Source organism: Topomyia yanbarensis, chromosome 1 (assembly GCF_030247195.1).
Source record: "Topomyia yanbarensis strain Yona2022 chromosome 1, ASM3024719v1, whole genome shotgun sequence".
In the NCBI taxonomy this organism is placed as follows: Eukaryota; Metazoa; Arthropoda; class Insecta; order Diptera; family Culicidae; genus Topomyia; species Topomyia yanbarensis.
In genome coordinates this window covers 7,684,068-7,706,564 of record NC_080670.1, presented here as the reverse complement: position 1 = coordinate 7,706,564, position 22,497 = coordinate 7,684,068, and the positions used below count along the sequence as shown (strand labels likewise).

The following is a 22,497-nucleotide window of genomic DNA, read 5'->3' as shown; positions in this document are numbered from 1 at the left end:
TGATAAGCATCTTTTTGTGTCACAATACACGTCAGTATTTGTTTTCCTACATCACTCCGTTTATTCTTTTTTCATCAAATAATAGATTTTACTCAACCTTTCAGAATTTTCTTCAGCAAATCCACTGCTTTGGCCATGTCGAGCTTCTGTTCCGTGTCTTTGGCAATTTGTCCGGCCAACGCATACAGCATCTTTTCCTTTCCTTTCCTATACTTTTCGACCAGCTTCGGATTGTTTTTAACAGCTTCCTGACAAAGTTGCTGTATTCGATCGGGATCGGTGATCATTAGCCAATCTTTCCGTGCAGCGATTTGACCAGGCCGTTCATGTCGATCACTGTCCAGTGTTTCCTGCAAAATCAATCTTCCTAGGTACGTATTTATTAGATTTCCTTCCAGCATGTCGACCACTTCTGCTAGATGATCGGACGGAATGGGACAGTCCTGAACGTCTAGTTTATTCTTGTTCAAGACCATCAGAAATTCATTGATTAAGAAGTTTCCCACCATTTTAGGAGAGCGGTTCTTGCCAGGTTCCTCGGAAATTGCTTGGAAATGTTTGTACAATGTGATGTCGTTCTAAAAAATAAACACTATTAACGTTATACGGAAATCGCCTTTCACGCGATTTTCTTGCTTCCGCATTTAATGCATGAGCTTACCACAAGAATGATTGCCATTTCAGGTGTCAAATTATGTACTTCCACAAGTTTTTTCCGTGTTTCTTCCGGTAGCTCTGGCAGACGAGTCTTTATTTGTTGAACATCAATTGTGTCATTTTCAGACTGTATTCCTTCGACATTTACGTGTAATGGCGGCAGATTCGGTTCTGGCATGAACCGATAGTCCTGAACTACTTCCTTGTCTCGCATAGAAACAGTCTTCCTGCTTACGGCGTCCCAAGCACGTGTTTCGTTGAAAATTCTTCCTCCATCGTCCAAGATGTCGATTTGCCGTTCGATTTCATATTCAATCGCTTGTGCCACTGCTCGAACGGATCCGATGTTTTTAACTTCGGTGCGTGTTCCTAGAGGCTCATCGTCCCGGTGTATCGAAATGTTTGCGTCCACGCGAAGGGCGCCCTCTACGTTTGAGATGAAAGATGAGTAATAAAAAATTTGAGTCTCACCGTGACAGTGATATTGCACACTGCCGTGACCAGGATTCGAACCTGGGTTACTACGGCCACAACGTAGGGTCCTAACCACTAGACGATCACGGCTATTGAGACATGTTGGAAACAGCTTTAAAAGCAATACTTGAAGGTTGCTTTCTATAATAAATGTTGATTTAACCCTTAAACAGATAGTTTTAGAAGTAATGCAAAACTTAATAATAATTGAATTAGGATATTTACAATATCAAGTATGCTAGTTGTGTCAATTAATTGAACTCGCAATTTAAAAATACTTTATTAAGTGATGGTTTAACGGTATCTGGCTGACTGAGATATAATAGGGTGGTCAATTTGGTACGACAAAAAATGATGGGACGTAGTCGAAACACAAATCCATGATATAATCAAGTTGTAGGTATTCTCCCCAGTGATGCAAAATTTGAAGTTGAATGACAATGTATTTTTATTTCACCCGCATTTAATTTCCAATCCTCCCACCTTTATTTAGCGCCTATATAAAAATGGTGGCCAAGTGGGTTTGCCAGGTACTAATGAAACGAAAATCCATAACTCACGAAGGTTATTATAGGTATTGTGTCCGTCGTGTGTTAAATAGTTTTAAATCCAATTATCTCCTCATGAAGTAAATGGCGAAGATTAAAAGACTTCTTCAATACAACAAACAATAAATCGAGTTAACGATAGCAAAAAATCTGCGTCGGCCGGGAATCGAACCCGGATCAACTGCTTGGAAGGCAACTATGCTGACCATTACACCACCGACGCCATGGTCATGCTGTTTCGAAAAGCCTATTTTATTTTTAACGCTATGAACATGGATTTATATGATACGAGTGATACGCCCATTTTAATCCCAATAGACAGTACAGGTTACATTTGCATAAAAGGAAAATTTGAGTCAAGCACTTTTTTATCACTGTATCACACTTAAATTAAAGCGTGGAGACAGCCTGAAAGAGTCATAGACGGAATATCAGGCCCAGTTTCCTGTGATAGACTGATTACACCCATGTTTGAATGATGGCGTTTTCGTTTTTTCCTGGTGCTACACCGATGTAGTGCAAAAAAAGGGACAGACTGATTACACCCAAGTTTGAATGAGTGTAGCATCGACTACACAGTCAAAAACGAAAACGACATGAGTGTAGCACCGGCTACACTGGTGTAGTGCAGTGCCAAAAACGATAATGTCACAATTTCCGAAGCGGATCTTGACGCTCGCTTTGTGAAGGGGCATATTGTTTGAGCTTTAAATCACAGGTTCATATAAAAAAGAACACGTAAAAATAGGGTCAGCACCCTAACTATAAAAATAGCACAAGCGCATGAAAATAAATTTTCAATAAATATTTCAAAGTAACTTTTTTTAGTTCCGTTTGCGGTGGGCCATATTATAAACACAAAATAAGGAAAAATACGATTCAGAAGCGGGGAGGGTCCCCCCCAGATATATCCCACGTCAGCAAAAAAGTATCCTGCGTCGGCCGGGAATCGAACCCGGATCAACTGCTTGGAAGGCAACTATGCTGACCATTACACCACCGACGCCTTACCATCTTGGTTGCCGAAAGTACCAATTCAGCTGAGCATGTCTATCAGTATACATTAAAATATAAAATTACCTTCCATACGACAAGAACAACTCCCCAACCGAGTTAGGATCAATATCAGTTCCTTGACTAGTGCAGCAGCTTCCTCTCCAGTTTCCAGGTCCGGTTCGAAGACTAATTCCATCAGGGGTACTCCGGCACGATTTAGATCCACCAAACTCCTAAAAAAGAATAACTCAAATAGAAAAATGCAAACAACAGTATATAGACATTCAATAAACTTCTTCTCGTAGGGATCATGCAGTGACTTTCCACTATCCTGTTCTAGTTGAAGTTGGTGCAACCTCGAAGACTTGTAGTAGGGTTTCCGGGTTACCCCGGGAATAATAACCGGAAACGTCAGTACTCCTCCTCGAGCCAATGGAGCCCGCTGTTGCGTAATCTGATACCCGGCTGGCAAATCAGCGTAAAAGTAGTGCTTCCTATCGAACATCGATATCGGACTAATGTTGCAATCGAGAGCCAGAGCAGTTCGCACCCCATGCTCAACGCAGGCACGGTTCAGAACTGGAAGCGTACCCGGAATGGAGGCATCGAACAGGGACACTCTGGAATTGCTGCTCACTCCAAAAGCCACTTCCGCGCCCGAAAACAGCTTGGAACTGGACTGAATCTGGGCGTGAACTTCCAATCCAACTACACTTCTCCAGCGGTTGGGTCTGTCAAGGAACGAAATTTGATCGGTGAGCTACCCAACAAAAATTTATTTTAGTTACTTACCGGGGAACGACACTCGCTGTTCCCTTTGCCACGGAACTGCTCTTGTGCACATTGAATACGAGCGGGTTTCTTCCGAACGACGTTTTCCAAGACATAGTCTATAAATCTTATAAACACCAGATAAAAATCCCTTTTAATTTGAAAAATCGTGAAACCGCGAGCGACTCATGCCGCTTTGTTTTGTTTCGTTTATTTGGTTTATTTACATACAGTAAATTCGAGTTCGCATTCCTCGCTTCTACGTACGCCTTGCACAAGTCGAGCTGTTCAGCATTCAGATGTTTGTTGTACTCGATTCGCGTGTTGGTTGCGATGTTCCGTGCGGTTCGTTATTTTTGTATGTGGAAACTATTTATGTTTATATTATAAAATTGGGAAACCAGTGCGAAATTTGCTTGCTGAATAAAGGAAAATAAAAAGTAGAGCAAAGTGTACGAGAACATGAACATAAGATCATAGACAAAAGATAATAAGTTTGTTTATTCTCATAGTTTGTGAAATGACTCTATGCAGTGAAAATATTTAATATCCAATATATTCGAAGATTACTATCATTTCTGAAGATAACCACCAGCATTTCCAAACAACAACATTTGGTTGTATCATAATATTTAAATTATTCAAAAAAATTTAATATTGCCGGTCCTGAAATGATTGTTTTGAAAATTGTTGCCAACTCAACGGCACTGAAAATAATTAACACTGAGTACACTCTAATGTTGAATAGCCCAACAATTTAAAACAAGCCAATAATCGTTGCTATTACTGATATCCACAAAAAATATTATCACTATCATTGCCTGAGCATAAACATATTTAAATAACTTGCAACAATATGCCGGACCGATACAGGGACCGTTCGTGTCATCTAGAGGTTATAATGGTATCAAACCACGCTGACCTATAATACTTATGCTACTACATGACATTTGATTATAATGTGTAAAAAGTCGGCAGACCAGGTCGACTCGTCAATCTAAAAAATTTAAACCACAATATCTGGTACACCGAAGACAATCTAAAGTAATGATTTATTTCATTAAAATTATATTCTGTTCTATTCACGTGGGGTTAGCTCTACGATATAAATCTAATCTTTATAGCATAATTTATAGGTGTATGTGTGTGTGTTGTGTTGTCGCATGCGTAAACATTGTTCTCTGTGTTGAATTGTGTTTAATGTTGCGGTCCCGGATTGCCGTCATCTACAGCCGCTCCGCCATAGCCCGGCCGACTATTTTCTCGCAGTAACTTGTTTGGTGTCGTTTCAGATCCAGTATTCGGTCAAACTCCTTCCCACAGTAACTACATTTACGTTCTTTCTTGCGCATCTCTCGGTGCACCCGGTACATGTGATTTCGATGGACACTGCCGGACGAAAAGCTAACATTGCATAACGCGCACAGGAAAGGCCGCTCGCCAGTGTGGTAACGCATGTGATCCTCCAGGGTGCGCTTGCTCTTGAACTGTCGAATCGGATCCGTGCAGACTTTGCACTGGTAGCTTCGAATGTTCTGATGGACCGTTTTTATATGATTCTGCTGTACGTATTTTGTCTTGAACTGCGCCAGGCAGATGTGACACTGGAACGGTCGCTCTGATGCGTGTAACGGAAGATGATTCATCCACGCGTCACGAGAGAAAAATTTTTCCCCACAAACCATGCATCGGTTATCCTCTAAATTGCTGGACAGCGTTGCTTTCGATCCACTCGAGCCGGATGTGGTGCGTATCTTGAAGATAGCACTAAGGCTAGGATGCTGAAAATCTTCTTCACGAGACTCTTCTGCCGTTAATGTGCTACTGCTACTTCCGATCTCCTGCTCATCTTCATCTTCTTCCGGTTCCGCATATTCTTGACTTGGTTCTTCATCTTGCTGCTGTTGAAGTTGCTGATCGGCTAAATACTGTCTTCGAACACTTTCTAATGTGTCATCTTCAAGGGGTTCCTGTTTCACGATTAGCACCTCCGGTTCCATTCGGGGTAGAGCTTTGTCTCGAATTATTCGGTCGTACTCTTTCGTACGCCTTCGAAAGTGGTAGAATTCCTGCAACACCTGAAGACAGTTCTGACAGGCGGACGATGGGAAGTCATTTTCCGCTGTGAGCTGAATATCGGTGCACTCGTGAATTATTTCCAACAGCTGTCGATTTACAGGTTCTAGTGTGGCTGGGTGAAAAATCGGTACCAGCTCCGTTTCCCGGAAGCAAAACCGACAGTACGATCCAGGGGTCTCGTTTGGTCTATTAGGTGAGGAGCGCGACAGGAAGAGAAAAAGACGGTGTTTTCCACATCACGAGTACAAAATTATGAAAACTACTTACACATCACTGTAGATTGTCAGATCCATCAAGGAGAACGATTCTCCGACGGTTTGAGCTGGCGGAACGTTGCTTTTGCGGTAGATTTTCCGATTTTTCGGACCGAATAAAAACCTACTGGTTACGGTTTGTTTACATTAGACTGACAACCAAAATGGGGGCGGGGAAGCTCTCTTGCTCTCTTCGGCGATTCCGATCGCTTTTAGTGCGTGACTACATTTTTTTGTCTCCGATGCTAGGTTTGTGTTTGAGCTGTCAAAACGAACAGCTTTCGATTCAGGAGAGTTGTCAAAGTTGTTTGTTTAAACCGATGGCGCCATGAATGTATTGGTGATAAATCATTCCTACAGTTATGATTGCATAAAGAAGGTATTGAAAAGCTTCTCGTTTGCTTTGAGAACTGCTTTACCAATTATGCGGGGTGTGGTGGTTGTATTAGGGAACCCTACAAATGTTTATCAAATCGCATGAAGAAAAAAAATTCACATAGGTTCCACCGAGATTTGAACTCGGATCGTTGGATTCAGAGTCCAAAGTGCTAACCATTACACCATGGAACCAGTTGACATCGGATAAGAAAATAATTCTTGTTATGGTTGCTTCAGTTAGAGAGTGCTTGTATAGAAACTTATTGTAAAAGTGCTGGACAATTTATGAACCTATGCAGACAATCAGAATTGCAAAAATGAAAAAGTACTTACGTATTAAACGTAACATCCACCTTGACGATAACCTTTGTTCCACTCGAAATATAACTGCAAGAATGATACCAGCATCCTTGACGGCAGCAGATGCAGTCTAGAGTGAATTATAATTAATGAGTGAGTACCGAGCAACTGATTGTTATAGTTTAATTAATTAATAATAGTGCAACATAGAGTTCAAAACATATTTGTTCATAAATGAGTCAAGAATATTGCCAACAAAAATTTTGACCAGACTACTTCAATAAGCGAACCCTACACGAGCAGAAATATTAACAATATATCAAATATAGATAAGTATATTGATGGTATAAGGTCATCTTGAAATTATGATTCGTAAAACAAAAATCAGTGTCCAGAATACTGTTTTAAATTTGAATCATGACAGCAGGATCGGTTATTTAACCACTTAAGGATAAGTACATTATGTAGTTCTCTATGTACACCGTTATTTTCAATTGTGTGTCATTATGTGAATTCTTCGCGAGCCTCTTTCGCTTATATACAATCGTTATTTTTAAAATATTTTTATGTCCAATCCAAAACAATGGATTCCACGGGAATCGACAGCAACATCTGCGCACCAGCAGTTATTGTATTGAAAGAGATGAAAGGTCATCCGATTGCGCCGGTACCGTTCACGCCTCAGCATCCGTTTAACTACCGGCGCCTTATTCTCGACATGTTATGCTCGGAAACAACACGGGATCCAATAACATTTCATTTTACCGAATTAAAATATTTCGTGAAATTGTAGAGGCAGCTTTTCACAGCAACCGGCGAATGGGCCCTCCACGGTACACAATTTTCGATAATTTGGACATCCCGGGCAGTACATTAGCATCACGTTTGAAGATAGCGTTTGACCATAGGGCATCAGAGCTTATTTTTTTTTCGCCAGCAAACTGCGATGCGAAGTAAGTCGCTGGTTTTTTTTCCGGACGTCTGTAATATGGAGAAAAACACATTGTGATACCGAAATGCCGGTACTAAATTAAAGTGAATATCGTATTATTAGCACTGTATTAAACATTTCATATCTGACCATTCCTGAGCTGTTTGGTCTAACGCCTAACCTCAAAAACGAACCTTTTTTTAATGCGTTATTTAACCCATTCATGCCCATGTTGTTTGTGGACAACAACGTTTTTAAAAAGTTATAACTTTCGATTAAAGCAAGATTTGCTCAAAAAAACAAGTAAGGCTAATAAATGAAACTACTGCCTTTCATTTGGGTATTAAAAGTTACAAGGATAAGCTCTACAACTGAAATTATTGTAATTAGTCTGCTGGAATTCCGATGGAGCAGTGCTGCCAGGAACAGTTTATGTTGATGACGGAAAATAAATTTTTCATATATCTTCGTTATGTTACAATATTATTGAAAACTGAAAAAACTATCAATTTTGACTGTCTTTGGCAACGTTTTCCACGCAAGTGAACTATTGTAAATATTCTAGAAAAATTGTATTGAGCATTGGAATGTAAAAATTGAGCAGCTTCCAGCACTGCGAGGGTAGCACCTATCTTTATAAGAAAAGGCTTTTCGTGTTTCTTGATCCAACCGTTTTCAAGGAAAAATAGTTTTGAAACCCTACCTGCACTAGAAAAAAGTTGGGCATGAAAGGGTTAATGTAAGATATAAATACATCTTATATTTTTACAAGATATAAAAAATAAAAATGACAAGAAAATTATTGAAAAATTTGGTTTTTGTTAGTGTTTCGGTTTCTCCTCGTCAGTAACTGACACTAACTTGCTACCTGTTAGGTAAGTCCAAACTAGCACCAAATTAACATAAAATTCGTCTTTTATCGTTTCGGATTCTCCTCATCAGTAACTAGTACCGTCTTAGTACCTGTTAGATGACAAATCTAAACTGGCACTAGTTAGACGCTCAATCATAGATTCATAAAGTCATCAGCAAACCAGAACTACCGAGACATCACTCGGAACATACCAGATGTTTAGATCACGAAAAAGTTTTGAAATATACATGGGTCAGCTCAGATTTTTGTTCTAGGTGTGAATTTTAAAGCTTTCGCCAAAAATGACTTAATTTGAACATGATTTAGAGGTGTCTCCAATAAAAAATCGTGTTTTTGCTATGTTTCCATAAGAAGATCACTTACACTCTGATTTAATAGGCCCTAGATGCCCACATATCATCAAAGGTTGTTCCTTAGACATATCTTAACACGTTTTAACAGGTGAACATAGCTCTAATCGCAATAGAAAATTTGTTAACTGGATTTTTATATAGAAAAGAATATCAGGAAAATTAGAAATATTTTTTCTTTGTTTATATATTGTTGAACGTGCAAAATTCTCAAGAACTAAATAGAAATAGACTCGCTATCGGTAAATTTCAGAAACATCAGATTTTTTGAAACAACATTTTTTCATCAAGCTCCCTAATACTCCAACTTCCCGTAGTTTTCCTGATATGAAACATCTACCATTTGTTAAAGAATTTTTAGACTAGAAATAGTAAATTCAACAATAATGTATTGTTAAATGAAGTTGATGTGTTATTTAATGATAAAATATGGAATCGAGACTAAATGTCTAAAAATTAATGTATCTGAACTTTAACCATGGCCAATTTACTCTACTTAGTTCCCGATGATTTTTCACGTTCAAAAAGGCACATTTATTAATATTTGATTGAAGAACATTAGAGATATATAAGTGAGAAAATGATAAAATTTAATCTGAATGGCGAAATGCTCTAGAACCCAAATTCTCGTATTTTGACAAAGGTCGCAAAGGTTCCGATATCTGAAATTTTTTTCACATTAGAAAAACACAAAAAAATGAAATTCTAATACTTTAACAAAAGCACTGTTTTGAGCGACTTAGTGGAATGTTATATTAAACACTTTAACCGTTGTCTTCCGTTTTAATTCCACTATGATGAACAAAATGCAAAATTGCACTTTTCTGTTACAGATACGTATTTCGGCTACGACTTGCAGCCTTCTGAAGAAGGCATAAATTGTAATTTTTCGAGCAGAGTAGAATGGGGTCAAATAGGTATGGGGGTACAATAGGTATAGGGAATTATCTTTACTATATTATTGCAGAGGTCGCTCATCTTGTGTGTCATTGCGGCTGTTACCATGGATCAGCTGTATTAGTTACGGCGTGGTTTTTTTATTTTTCTCGTGTTGTTCCGCGAAAACGCCGTTTGGGGCACTATAGGTCACTATTGATCGTCTCACAGCTTAGCTAGCAACAACGTGAGCCGGAATGAACAACTTCAATTCTAAATTCTGGCGTCGACGAGGACACCAGAGAAAATATTCGTAAGTACAAAGCCAAACGCAGCTGCCGAAAGAACATGTTTTTTCAACATTACCTTTCGCGGTTTCATGATTTTGCACATCATTTGCCCCTTCTCATTTTCGTACTTGAATGACGTTGGTGTAATTTTTATATAATCTGCAATATTAATACTCTTCATATAAAAGTTGAACCAGTGATTTTTTCAGATACAAGTTGAACCGGTGATTTTCTACATTGTTTAATTTTACCTCGAATATAGTGACCTATCGCCAGACCCAGATTTTAAAAACATCGAAAAAAGTACCTTCGCCTTATTGGATTTAGCTTGAAAAATATTTGGCCATGCGTAAAACCATTATTGCCAAAACGTTGCCTTTCCAACGAGTGCTTGTTGGTTAAAATCAGTGCAAAAATACCATCGCACGAGCTCGCGAAGAAAACTGACCTACTTGACCCCTTTTTACTCTACTATTTCAGAAGCTTCAGAAATTATTTTATTTTTTCCATATTTTCCCATAGTGCCATCAATGTCAAAAACTTCAAACGAAGTGGTCGGGGGTCTAAAATTTTTCAACAACTCTGCTCGAAAAATTACAATTTATGCCTTCTTCAGAAGGCTGCAAGTCGTAGCCGAAATACGTATCTGTAACAGAAAAGTGCAATTTTGCATTTTGTTCATCATAGTGGAATTAAAACGGAAGACAACGGTTAAAGTGTTTAATATAACATTCCACTAAGTCGCTCAAAACAGTGCTTTTGTTAAAGTATTAGAATTTCATTTTTTTGTGTTTTTCTAATGTGAAAAAAATTTCAGATATCGGAACCTTTGCGACCTTTGTCAAAATACGAGAATTTGGGTTCTAGAGCATTTCGCCATTCAGATTAAATTTTATCATTTTCTCACTTATATATCTCTAATGTTCTTCAATCAAATATTAATAAATGTGCCTTTTTGAACGTGAAAAATCATCGGGAACTAAGTAGAGTAAATTGGCCATGGTTAAAGTTCAGATACATTAATAGGTCGTTGTTTGCATCTTTTTGGGATCATAAGAAATAACCACTCCGTCAGTGAAGCCTTTAAAAAATCATTTTCACTTATTCACTTCTTTTATCTTTTGATCTATTCCTTATTGATTGCCCATCTCTATTGCAGAAGCTGTATATGGCACAATCTGCGGTGTCATCTGCAGTAAAAATGTAGTTTCTATAATTTAAAAAAAATTCTGGAAACGCTTTTATAAAAGAAAGAAGTGTACTACTTTATCATATTCCGAAGGTGTTGTCCCAGTTCCCCTAAACTTCTCTTCGACCTATCCAGCCTTAGCAAGCCACGTGACCGAAATTATAACCGCCATTGATGACATTGCTTCAGAATATACCTACCTACCAAGTAGCTGGACGAACCAATCGAATAAAATAAAAAAAATCGCTTGACACAGAAAGCAACACATGTTTAAAATCTAACGAGGTATATACGACAGATCGCTTTATGGCTCGAAGTCGAACGAATCCGACTTGTTATTGAGTTATTGAGTCCCGTCCAGTCTAAAAAGCAATCCGTCGTAATACAGAATAAGGCTAATGATCTTTTACTCATTTACTCCTTTCTACAGTCAAGAGCGATGAGAGAGACTTTTGGATTTTCAATAAGAAAACGGAGATAGTGGGGGCTGTAATGATACGAAAAAATACAAATAAGCACGTCAAGAAGTTGCAAGAGTAATGATGTACATATATTCTCATTATTATTTTTTTTATTGATTACATATGACTTAATTTTAATATATTCAACCTTTGTTTAATTTGTACTTATTTTCTGTCACAAACACAAGGCGCACGTATAAAATTGCATTAAGCTAAAAAGGTTTATAGTTCAAATATTTACACTACCCTTTTCGTTGCCCAGCAACAAACACACACAATATTGGAGCTCCCATATTCTAAGTAGTGCAAATAATCATCCTTACTTGCTGCAAATATTACTCATAAGGCTTACATTAGGATCCTATTGTCTATGAAACACTCTCTCACTCATCAACAGCTCTCATCCATTTTTCGCGAGTCTGATGCTTCTCTCTCCATGTCAAAAAAAAAAAAAAATTAAAAAAAACCTCTTAAAACAACTCAACAAGATCGCCCTCCTGACGGCCCTTATCAGTTGCACTCTGGCCGGCTGTGGTAGCTGCCAGATCACCGCACTGGGCCGTGATCATTGCACCGGTGCGGCGGCACGTGGCATCGTTCGTGCCCTCTGCCGTTTATGTAGGAAATTTTTCACCGAGTTGAACGGCAGCTGGAAGTGATAGTAGGCGCAGTACGGCAACGGATCCCAGTACACGAACAGGGCCTCCCGTTTGTCGATCACCGTCCCGATTAGCTGCTGGACGGCGTCGACACTTGGTCGACGTAGCGCATTCATGACCGTTTCGTGGATCCAGTAACGGCCGCCGTTCTGTACCAATGGGCCCGAGTTTTGTCGGTTGAAATGTGGACATGGTTTGCAGATAACACGCGAATGAACGCCGGTGTAGCAGATGTACGGTAGAGATACGCCTACTCGGATACCGAGCGGGAGAATCTCTCCGCTTGATTTACATTTAGCCAGTCGAAAACTGATGTGACCATTCAGTGGACGCTGCAGACGAATTTTTCGGAAGAATTCCTTAAGCCAGTTCTCGATTTCTTCGTTATGTTCTGGAAGCAAACTACGTGTGTCGTTCTGGATGGCGCATGTTACGTTTGCTACCACCTGAGAGTCTTTCACTGTTGTGCAGGTAACGAAATGAGCTCCAATGACATCCCGAATGACTACCCATTTTTGTAGTTCGCTTATCTCGTAGTTCAATTTTAGGTCCCTTCTGTTCATCGGAAGAATATATTTGGCTCGTTCCAGAACGCCCAAGCAACCGGAAGCAATCATGACATTTCGATAGCCGGACAACCAACCATTGTCGTACAAACGGTACAAATCTTCCTTAGAGGCAACCACCTGATGCGGTGGCATGGATATCTGATTCAACTCGCACTTTTTCATCACCTGAAGTATGTCATCCAACACGGAAGTTTCCTGTGCTCCTGGAATAAAACTTGAGCATCCACGCAGTTCCAGATGAGGCTTCGCCAGGGCATCGTAGTGGGCGGCACTAGTAGCACACACAGGAATGTAATGCGTAGGTTGTTCCTTTTCAACGATTTCACATAGTGTTGCAATGTACTCATTGGCCGTATCCGGTGTTGGTTTCTGGATGGTGTAGAATTTACTTACGGCCGTTGAAAATCTTGCCAATCCAAATAGCCCTTCGAACTCGAAGACTACGATTCTCGCTCCGGACTTGTAAAAGTTTCTGGCCAAATGTAATGTCTGGATTGTACTTCCGCAACTAATCAGAATGGTTCGCTTCTTACGATTTCGCTCGTGAGCCGGAGTATGTAGAGCAACCAGAGCCCATTTAAGGCAAGCCAGTGGAATGGCAATTATCTTCCAGAACATCCACAGACAGGCGGAAAGCCAGAAAGCTGGTGCCGCGATCAGAAACGGACGCCAGGATAGTTGCATCAGAAACCCAAGAATTCGTTGAGCAACTGCAATAATCAGCAAAGGCCACCAGAGGATCAAGCGCACGATAACACGCCCATTGGAGATCCGATACTTGCCAGTGGAACCATCCCGACGATCTCGATTGCTGCTGATCAGTGGCGTCGGTTCTATGGAAACCGGATCCACTGCACGATCTTCCGGAATCAACATGAACGTGCTGGAGTAGTTTCGCCGGAGCGTAGATGGTGGCGAAGATGACAACGGCGAACCTGGCATAGGCGGAGAGTTGTGCCGCGAACTGACTGGTGTCCAACGTGGACTTGTAGGAGCAGTACGAGAAAACACTTTCACCAAATTATCTGCATGGTTATTGTTCGATAGGTACATGCTTCCACTACTGTCACTTCGGCTCCATGGACCAAACAGTTTGTCCTTGTTAGCGGAAGGCATTGTTCTGTTCCAACAGAGTCTTTTTCTCACTGTCACTTTCAACTAAATGTCTTTTAACACATCACAAATGCAGATGATGGTTGGGTAGGAAATTGATCCCAAAACTGTGGCAGGGATGCTCCCGCGGATTTCACCTTGGTTTGTAGCTCGAGGATCGATTCAAGAAGACTAAATGAGCTGCCGATCGCGGATGCCTATTTAAAATCTTGAAAGCAAGCTGCGCGAAGTTGATAAGGGCGCAATGGCAAGAATATATTTACTGGAAGGGATGGGTCAAGATGTTGAGGATCGGTGCGGTAAAGTTGATACCATTCGAAAGTCAGAGAGGAAGAGGCACACCGAAGAAATATTCAACAATAAAACAATCTGAACGGAGCATGATCGGTAATGCGACGGGATGCGGGCAAAAAGGGATGGCGCTGTTATCTCGTACTTTGGACCAGCTCTTATCAGAGCTGTATGGAAAATGAAATAGCCTGTACTTGCGGGAGTGGGCAACAACATAAACTGCTTCACAGGAACAGGTAGATTTTCCAAAACTGTGCCGTTACAGATAGCTATAGACTCGCCTTGCCATTATCCGATGATGCATTCAAGATCTGCTCTTTTGTTTCTGTTGACGAAAATTAACTGCGATAAGCCAGGATCACGATCGCGTCCCGTGATTTTTTGGGTGACCATGAACTTGAACAGTGTACCCGGATGACGGAGGGTACGATCCGCCCGACGTGGATGAGCAGGAATCGTTATCAGCGGTAGAGGCAGGGACGAAAGTATTTTCAATATTTCTCACCGGTGTGACCCAGCCGCGTTGCTTATCGAATTAACTTTCAAATATTAAACTCATTTGATGTTTGTAAATTGTACACAAACAACAGAACTTCGACCAAACTAGAACTGATTGTAAAGCATAAGCCTCTTGGGACGGGTATATTTTTAGCATTTCTAACAATTTTGACCTCGCGAGCATCGTTTCTGCTTATCTAAGGGAATTGAAAAACTTTCGATTAGGTGCAAAAAAACGAAAACGTTCAAACAAAATGAGTGCAAAACTAAATAACTAATCATTGAGCGTGCACAAACAACCAATCGTGGGTTCCTATTTATAAAGCGGTGTAAATTCAATTGCTAATACCGGGAAATGAAATGGAAATCTAAGTAAGCTACGTGTTGGATTTATCAACTATTTTGACTTTTAATGACATTGATCGTTGAAAAGGTTGAATATAGTGTTGCTATAAACTATTTCTTGATCATATGCTTATTACATGTTCAAAATATACTATCACTCAAAAATTAGTAAAAAAAACCAGCAGGAAATGCAATTGTGCCTTTCCCATTTATACAAATTATGATTTAATAGATGGCTTGGTTACAAAAAACAGTTCCTGGCCATATTATTATACCTAAACTGAAAAAAAATACTTTTCCACAGCAACTACAATACACGTTTACTACTTGACCCGTTCAATTAAAACATATATCAGTCTATTCTCAACAATCAAAGACATTAGTCACTTTGTTGCTTCCCGAGTCAGCGCAAAACTAACGAAAAAACAGTTACTTTAATCTTGTGTGTATTGTCTGAAGAACAGTCTACTTTCTACTTCCGCCAAGTCAGATCAACAAACGAACAAAGTGAACGACAGCTAGTAGATCCTAGCGTACATCGTATTTAAAATAAAGGAAACATTGTATTTACTTTTGCCGTCAAAGCGAATTTTTTGCCTACTTATTGTTTAAATACGACCGAAAACAAAGGAACAGAACATACTTCGTAAAATCCGTTTCAAACATATTAGAATATAAAAATTGGAAATTAATTTCAAGCGTAAAAATCGGATAGAGATCCCTCAGCATAAAAAAACGCTTAAACAGTTCTCACCCGTAAAACTCGGCAAAGATGAACCTCCAGTATAAAAACCGGTTAAAATAAATCGTACGCAGAAGCATCCGTATACCGCGATGATCAAGATTAAAAGTCGGCTAAAAACTACTTTACAAGAATCGGATATATTTGTTTCCGGTGTTTATACTCAAGGTTTTTTCATCCTACTCTTACAAAGGAGAGTCCGATTTTTATGCTTGGCGTTTATATCCGGTTTTTATATTCTAATATATTTGATGCGGGTTTAACGAAACGTGCTCTGCCATTGCGACTTTTATTTTTGATCGCTCAATGTATTCTATACTACTTGTAGTTGACGATTGCACTGTTTTTGAATTTTAATCGATTATTTTACCGGTTTGTGTTTTACACTGCTGTCATCTATATTCGAATAGTATACTGAGTGCACGTTGCGTTGCGTTGCGAACCACGGTGCTATTCGTAGATTCCATACTAACGAATATCATGTTGCCTATGGGGAGTTTAACTCATCTTGCTTCACCGATACTTAGGATCGGGTAGGAAATGTTGATGTAATACGAACCTAAGGAAGGCCACCGACTCAGAGACGCTTCCATGGGTATTACGGAGTTGGATTGAAGGACAGGTATAGGTGTAGGATTCGCAGCAAGCAGGCAATGCGAGCACGAAATGAATATATTTGTATGTGGTGGGATGGTTAGCCTACAGGCACTCAGAGAAAAAAGATATTTAGTTAGGTTTTGCTTGTGTTTTAACTCTGGATAGCCGGTCATCGAGAGTGATTTACTTTTTCCCTAAATTATAGCCATTTGAACTCCAAACAGCCGGCCGTGGGAGTATTGCTAAAACTGTGATCTAGTCTGATATCTACAATCGTTTGGGAATTGGGTAATAGGTAGAAGTAGACGCGTTTACATTTGGATTAGGCTTTTTTTATTTTTTTAGCAGGGTAATGTCCAATGTATAATGCTCCTAACAATGCGTGCTAAGTCGTCAGTGGTGTAATTAAAACTTAGCAAAATAATCCTTTTTCGGAAATATTTCTTGATGAATCGAGATCTTGTTAAATGGGATTTATAGCATAAGTAATGAATTACAAAAAATATTCGGATTACTTCACCACAAGATGGTGGCTGTGTAGCATTTTCCCCCATGCGCGTTTTTTTTTTGAAAAGGATCCGCTGCTGGAAATCTATCTTCCGCCAAAAACTTAAATTTTTCTGATTTCTTATGACAATATCAAGCGATGTACGTAGGATTTTTTTTCGTTATTTTGATTTTTCGCGGAATGGCTCACTTTCTAATTCGATTTTTTTTTAATTTTACAGTGGTAAAATTAAGTAAAACAGAGCGCTGGTAACCGTAATGTCAACTAATACCAATTTCCCTACTACTATTCTGCCAGTTATGTTTTAACACCACTTTGCTTGTTTAATGTACTGCCCATATATGCATAAGAGTCCCATATTGAAAAACAGCAAGCCGAGAAAAACGCTGTTCAAGATTTACATTTTTCATTGAGCCTTATGGATGGGACAACCATATTGTGGTATTTTTTTCGATTTTTTCTGCACAAACCTGGTAATTTTATTTGTGCATTATGATTCAGATGTGATACAGAATACAATCCAACAGATATCTCATTTTCGACAAAAATCCATATGGGACTCTTATGCTTATATGGGCAGTGTAGTGGTTGTTTGTGGTTGTTAAATGTTATTCTCCACAACTGACGTCCTCTTTCCTATTTATCCTAACCTTGTTACACGCCTCTCCCCTCGACTATACTACCTGCTTATTCAATTTACAATTTTAATATGTTACAACTAAACAGACATCCAGGTTCGAACAAACAAGTTTAAAATACTTGTTTTGCCATTTCAACTAATATCCGCTAGAACACTACAGTCACCACACTGGCATATCCCAAAATAATTATAACGGTCACTTGGACATTAATTGTTTGGTCCACAGTAAAGCTCACGCACTTAACGGAATAACGTCAGGACCACCTCTGGTGGTAGCATCACAATTACCTTTGGATGAGCCGTAATTTTGTTCCCAACTTTTACGCTTGAGATGGATGTCTGTTCTCTGTGCCTAAATCGATATTGCTTCTCAGTTTTGCCCGACCCAGAGGGAATTTGGCCTTAATCCCACTGCTCTGTCATCGATGCTACGTGATATTCTTTAAGGAATATGGTTTGTTTGGGGGCCATTCATGAACCATGTCGCCCAGAAAAAAATAGCCTAAAATACACTACCTCTCCAATCATATTGCAAATCGTTGTTTGTTTTATTATCCCGGCTCCACTAGTACGTCTCAAATGAATTTGAGTTTTTATCGTGGTAAGTCACGATCTTTCTCAACTATCAATACGCGACACCATTTATGATATATTTAGAGCAGGCAATCTAATGAAAAATGGGGTTGACAGGATTTTAGTGCGCTTTTAGCACCTTGAGTCACATCTTTATGTTTGTTATACATACCAGGAATTCCAAAATCTGTGATGTGATGGCCGGAAGATCAGAGAAGCAATCCTCTCCCCCTTCCTCCCTTTATTCGTATAGTGTACTGAGTGCACGTCGCTTTTAAAATCTAGCGCAGTTAGGGTTGCCACCTCTAGTGACACTTTCACGCGGAAATTTTTACTGACCTACGATAGACTGCAGAAAAACATGAGTTTATACTAAAATCAGACAGAAATATGATTTTTTTCACATTTAAGAGAATTTTAATTGATTATTTTTACCTACTGAGATGAAAAGAACCAAGTATTAACTTTTTTATTCCATCTGTAACTCGTCAGGTTATCAATTTGGCACTGGTTGGCAAATTGACTCACATTCACCATTGAGTGTTTTATATTGATAAACCATAATGTGTATCACTGTTATGTTATGTTCACATTAAGCTTTATGAACACACATTTTTCGCATTAGTAAAAAGTTTTGTTGGTTTAGATGGGTGTAGAAGCAGCATCAACCACTCTCGCTATAATCGATATGCCAAACGAGCACTGCAGTATATTATATTCCAGAATTCTTTACGGGTCATTCGTCGCAAGAGAGCTTTCAACAAAGAAGAACATCTCTCTGCACTGATCAACCGTAAGTACCACTGCAGGAGCAAGCAACATAACAATGGGAAAGGGGTACATCCGAGAAGCATTAATAATTAATTTAATATACATCATTGGACGCTTGACGCAATATTTCACGACTAGGATAAGTTTACTGTGGATGACCGTTTCAAACGGAAGAAGCTGTTGAAATTTCCTATGCTATATTTTTTCCAAAGAAAAAAAAATGAGAGTCCACTAAAATTTCTTCCTAGGGCGAAATTTTTTGGTGAAACCACTCTTTGTACGCGAATGGTACTAGTCCTAACTTAAGAAAATCATGGGTGCGTTTCGATTTCGTCAGAAATATTTTCTTGAAATTCGCTTCGAATTATCTAATTTTGCAGGTCATACGCCCTTGTGGCAAACGTAGTAGTATGCGGCTAATTCGGTATTTTTCATTTTAGATCAAAGTTTTCAGGTGTGCGACCTCCAGTAGAAATATGAATGCAGTTCGAATAAACATTTTAAAAAATTCTTCTTCCGCGGGGCGTTAAATAAAGGGATGAAGCCTCGTGGAATATAATAGAGGTATCTATTCATCTTTAGACAATATATTCTTAGCAATTTGTACAAATAAATTTCCGAGAATTCGAGATGAGCAATTTGAATTCTGAACAGCCGGACATCAGCAGTATTGCTTCTTATTAACACTTCAATTACCATTTCCAAAGTTTGCAGTACAAATCAAGCGTACAAAAAGTATAAAAAATATCCCAAATGTGAAGAAATTCACTGCGAAATGTTAATGACAAGTTGGCATCTCCACTCTCCCTATCAGACACGTTTCCACTATTGGGTTGAATGCCAAATTGCAAACGACATGTTTATTATGCGTAATAAATATGATAAACACAACAACAAGGGCTCTTGATCCATCGGCGGTCCAGAGGAAGAATGGATGGGAGAAGAGCAATACTGGCAAAGGCCGACTACCACATGAGCGGCTCAAACTCGCAAAAGTGACGCTGAGAAAAGACCAGAATTGCGGTTTTTATAAGTTTTAGCTTCCGATGGCACTCCGCGCAAAAAAAAAAAATAGCCCGACGGACACCACACGGCTTCTTGCAGGAGGTTAACTAAATAAGAATGACTGTTGTAGTGAAAATATGCTTCCAGTTTTATCATCATAATTATCTACCGAAATTGGCGAACGACAATTACTCGGTTCAACTCATCCTAGCCTAACATGCTCCATATCACCGACGGGTCATCAACCGCTACTCGTGCGACTGTACTGAAGCGTAAATCTAGTAAGCATCATCGCTAATCATAATATGTACTATTCATTCACCAAAGCATGGGCGAAGTGCGGTGGACATATCACTGCCACTCGCACAAATCCTTTACCAACGCGATTGCGAACAGATTGTGGCGTGCGTCCGTCCGAACAACCCAGTAATCGCCAAAAGATTATTGTTGTTACGAAGAAAGGGGGGTATACGGGTAATAGAGTTGTATTACATTAGAGCATGTTTGATGTAGCAATCACATATAAATGAATGATTGGTTTTCTACAGGTAACTGGCATCCCTATCTCTACATACAGAGTTTGACAATAGGCAACATCGTTTTTCCACCGATCGATGGGGGTCAGTTTGACAACGTCAAAATTGCTTAAAATGTCATCAACAAACAATAGTAGCAGTAAACAATAGAAAACAATGAACACTTTAACTGATTTGATGTAAACTAAAATGCTCCGCGTTCGTATTTGGAATTAATTTCGTTCATTTTGTTACAAGCAAAGTTGTTATGTTGGCTACGAAAATATGACGTCACGTCACCCTCTTGGTTTTCTACTATCGGCTACAATGTCATTGCTTAATCTCTGGTTTCGAGAAAGTTTGCAGTAAATTATCTGAAAATCTTTTTCCATAAACCTGTACATGGTGTGACGGGACGGTAGATGATCCAAAAAGTCAGCAAATAGCAATTGCAATATCGTATCTTCGAGTTCCTAAACATGGCAATGTATCTTTCGTCCCACTCGATGATCATGTTTCTTAGCCATTTTGAGCATTTATACCGAGTTCTCCATATTACTTGTTAATTACGGATGTTTTGTTCTACAGTTCGCATAAAAACGGCTAAATTAAGCCGATCAGATCATCTTTATTAGCTAATACTTCTAGCACCGGCTGCTTGGAGTTAAACATGATATTATTTAGAAAACATGTAGATTAGTCTGGGTAGCCGGCTGCCTAGAGTTTAACTATGCAAAAACCAAACGATATATTTATATTTTTCATGACATTTCGAATAGCTGTTGGCTTACAGAATAATTCATAATAAAACAATATGAAACATTCTTAATGGTCACGTTGCTTGCTTAAATCGAATGCCATACTGATATGGATCCGAGATGACGGAAGATTCTTTGCGTCATGCATATTTGAATTTTCTAATTCGTTTTCTCGAATAGGGTGATTTGCCTATTTGCGCCATGTTTCTATTATCACCCTACCCATTTGAAGCCGTTGGTTAGAGCAGTGTCTGCCATCTTTGTTCACCGCATTGAGTCAAATGGTAGCGCAACAATTGGGGCACTCGATTCTAGTTTTCATTGTGCTCAAACACGAGAATTTTACTGTTTTCAACACATTTGTGATTATATATTGGTTCTTAACAACGAAGCAAAGCGGTTGATGTCAATTTTTACGCATTCCATTGATTGTAAGGCAAGAAATTACCGAATTAATGAGGCATCTTGCTTAGTATGGTGAAAATAGGCTCATCACCCTAGTTGTATTTTGAAATGAGATGAAGAAGGGAGTAATGGTGTCTGTCATACTGTTGAGATTTTATGCCTACAAGAAGTAGTCTTCATTGGGAATCACCATTTGTGCGGTAGTCTATTAGTTATATTGTCCACTAGAATTGATTCACACTACTTAAATAGATCATACCCGTTTCGTTTCTTATTCATTAACGAAATACTTTTCTCGGCAAAAACAGATCGTTCACAACGCAAAATTTTAATTGTCTCAAAAAAGAACCCTGCGCCCTATATTCTACGGTCTATCGTACAGAGGGAGAATGCCGCCCATAAAACCAAAAGACTTCGCCATCAGTGCGCATATTTTGCCAAACTCGTAAACGATATGCACACTACGTATTTGGGTCTAGGAGCAGCAGAAAAGACGGCAAATGCCATAAAATAAACGAAACTGTTCGAAGCTCATAAATAATAACGTTGACTTGTGTGGTGCCCCGAACTTCCTGATAGTCGCATGGCATACAGATATGAAATCGCAGAACGTATATATTTACGAAGAAGTATAATGATCTGAATGATTTTTTTTTCGCGAAATATTTTCAGGCGGCAGTCAGTGTATATTGCATTCGTGATTAGGACCAATGCGCGGTTTTACTAACACAACTTTCCAACTGCATTTTCTAACAGATAACACGGAAGATGGTGGTGACACTTTAACAGCATGGAGCATGTATTTGACTCAACTGCTGAAACCGTTCATTTTGAAAAACAAGTGTTGTTTGCGTATCCTGTGTATCGATTATGTGCAAGAATTCAACTCTACAGAAATTATGCCGCCAGCAAAGCCACCTACTAGAGGCATTCCTATTTGTTATCTGCTGATTCATCATCGGTTCCACGGTTACATTTTCTGGAATAAGGGGGATTCATATGGTTATTTATCAACGAGGGGGTCGTAGTATTGAGAAAAAATACAATTTAACAAATCTTTTATTTAGTTACATATTGCAC

The 22,497-nt window shown here is 39.2% G+C and overlaps 3 protein-coding genes and 4 non-coding genes across 7 annotated transcripts; all 7 read right to left on the bottom strand.

The window, feature by feature from the left end:
• Positions 1-35: 35 nt before the first annotated feature.
• Positions 36-3,861, bottom strand: LOC131676767 (glutamyl-tRNA(Gln) amidotransferase subunit B, mitochondrial). Its single transcript, XM_058956069.1, has 5 exons — positions 3,468-3,861; positions 2,969-3,406; positions 2,760-2,908; positions 662-1,083; positions 36-578 (listed from the first exon to the last, which is right to left on the bottom strand). The coding sequence occupies exons 1-5, from the start codon at positions 3,560-3,562 to the stop codon at positions 93-95; spliced, it is 1,590 nt and encodes a 529-aa protein (XP_058812052.1). The 5' UTR covers positions 3,563-3,861; the 3' UTR covers positions 36-92.
• Trnah-gug (transfer RNA histidin (anticodon GUG)) lies at positions 1,150-1,221 on the bottom strand. The gene has a single exon. It is a non-coding gene; the product is annotated as a tRNA-His (tRNA).
• On the bottom strand, positions 1,831-1,902 carry Trnag-ucc (transfer RNA glycine (anticodon UCC)). Its single transcript has one exon. It is a non-coding gene; the product is annotated as a tRNA-Gly (tRNA).
• Trnag-ucc (transfer RNA glycine (anticodon UCC)) lies at positions 2,614-2,685 on the bottom strand. The gene has a single exon. It is a non-coding gene; the product is annotated as a tRNA-Gly (tRNA).
• A 604-nt stretch (positions 3,862-4,465) lies between the features above and the next one.
• Positions 4,466-6,038, bottom strand: LOC131676768 (zinc finger protein 771-like). The gene is made up of 2 exons (XM_058956070.1): positions 5,793-6,038; positions 4,466-5,711 (listed from the first exon to the last, which is right to left on the bottom strand). The coding sequence occupies exons 1-2, from the start codon at positions 5,816-5,818 to the stop codon at positions 4,673-4,675; spliced, it is 1,065 nt and encodes a 354-aa protein (XP_058812053.1). The 5' UTR covers positions 5,819-6,038; the 3' UTR covers positions 4,466-4,672.
• A 239-nt stretch (positions 6,039-6,277) lies between these two features.
• Trnaq-cug (transfer RNA glutamine (anticodon CUG)) lies at positions 6,278-6,349 on the bottom strand. Its single transcript has one exon. It is a non-coding gene; the product is annotated as a tRNA-Gln (tRNA).
• Positions 6,350-11,520: 5,171 nt separating this feature from the next.
• LOC131676766 (uncharacterized) lies at positions 11,521-13,949 on the bottom strand. Its single transcript, XM_058956068.1, has one exon. The coding sequence runs from the start codon at positions 13,770-13,772 to the stop codon at positions 11,994-11,996; it is 1,779 nt and encodes a 592-aa protein (XP_058812051.1). The 5' UTR covers positions 13,773-13,949; the 3' UTR covers positions 11,521-11,993.
• Between the last annotated feature and the right edge of the window lie 8,548 nt (positions 13,950-22,497).

Bases quoted from the DNA above. Each gene is read 5' to 3' on its own strand.
- LOC131676768 (XM_058956070.1), bottom strand. From the start codon at position 5,818: ATGGATCTGACAATCTACAGTGATGT. The intron at 5,712-5,792 runs GTAAGTAGTTTT...CTCACCTAATAG, and splicing joins CTGACAATCTACAGTGATGT to ACCAAACGAGACCCCTGGAT.
- LOC131676766 (XM_058956068.1), bottom strand. From the start codon at position 13,772: ATGCCTTCCGCTAACAAGGACAAACTGTTTGGTCCATGGAGCCGAAGT.
- LOC131676767 (XM_058956069.1), bottom strand. From the start codon at position 3,562: ATGTCTTGGAAAACGTCGTTCGGAAGAAACCCGCTCGTATTCAATGTG. The intron at 3,407-3,467 runs GTAAGTAACTAA...GTTCCTTGACAG, and splicing joins ACAGCGAGTGTCGTTCCCCG to ACCCAACCGCTGGAGAAGTG. The intron at 579-661 runs GTAAGCTCATGC...TTTATTTTTTAG, and splicing joins AAATGGCAATCATTCTTGTG to AACGACATCACATTGTACAA.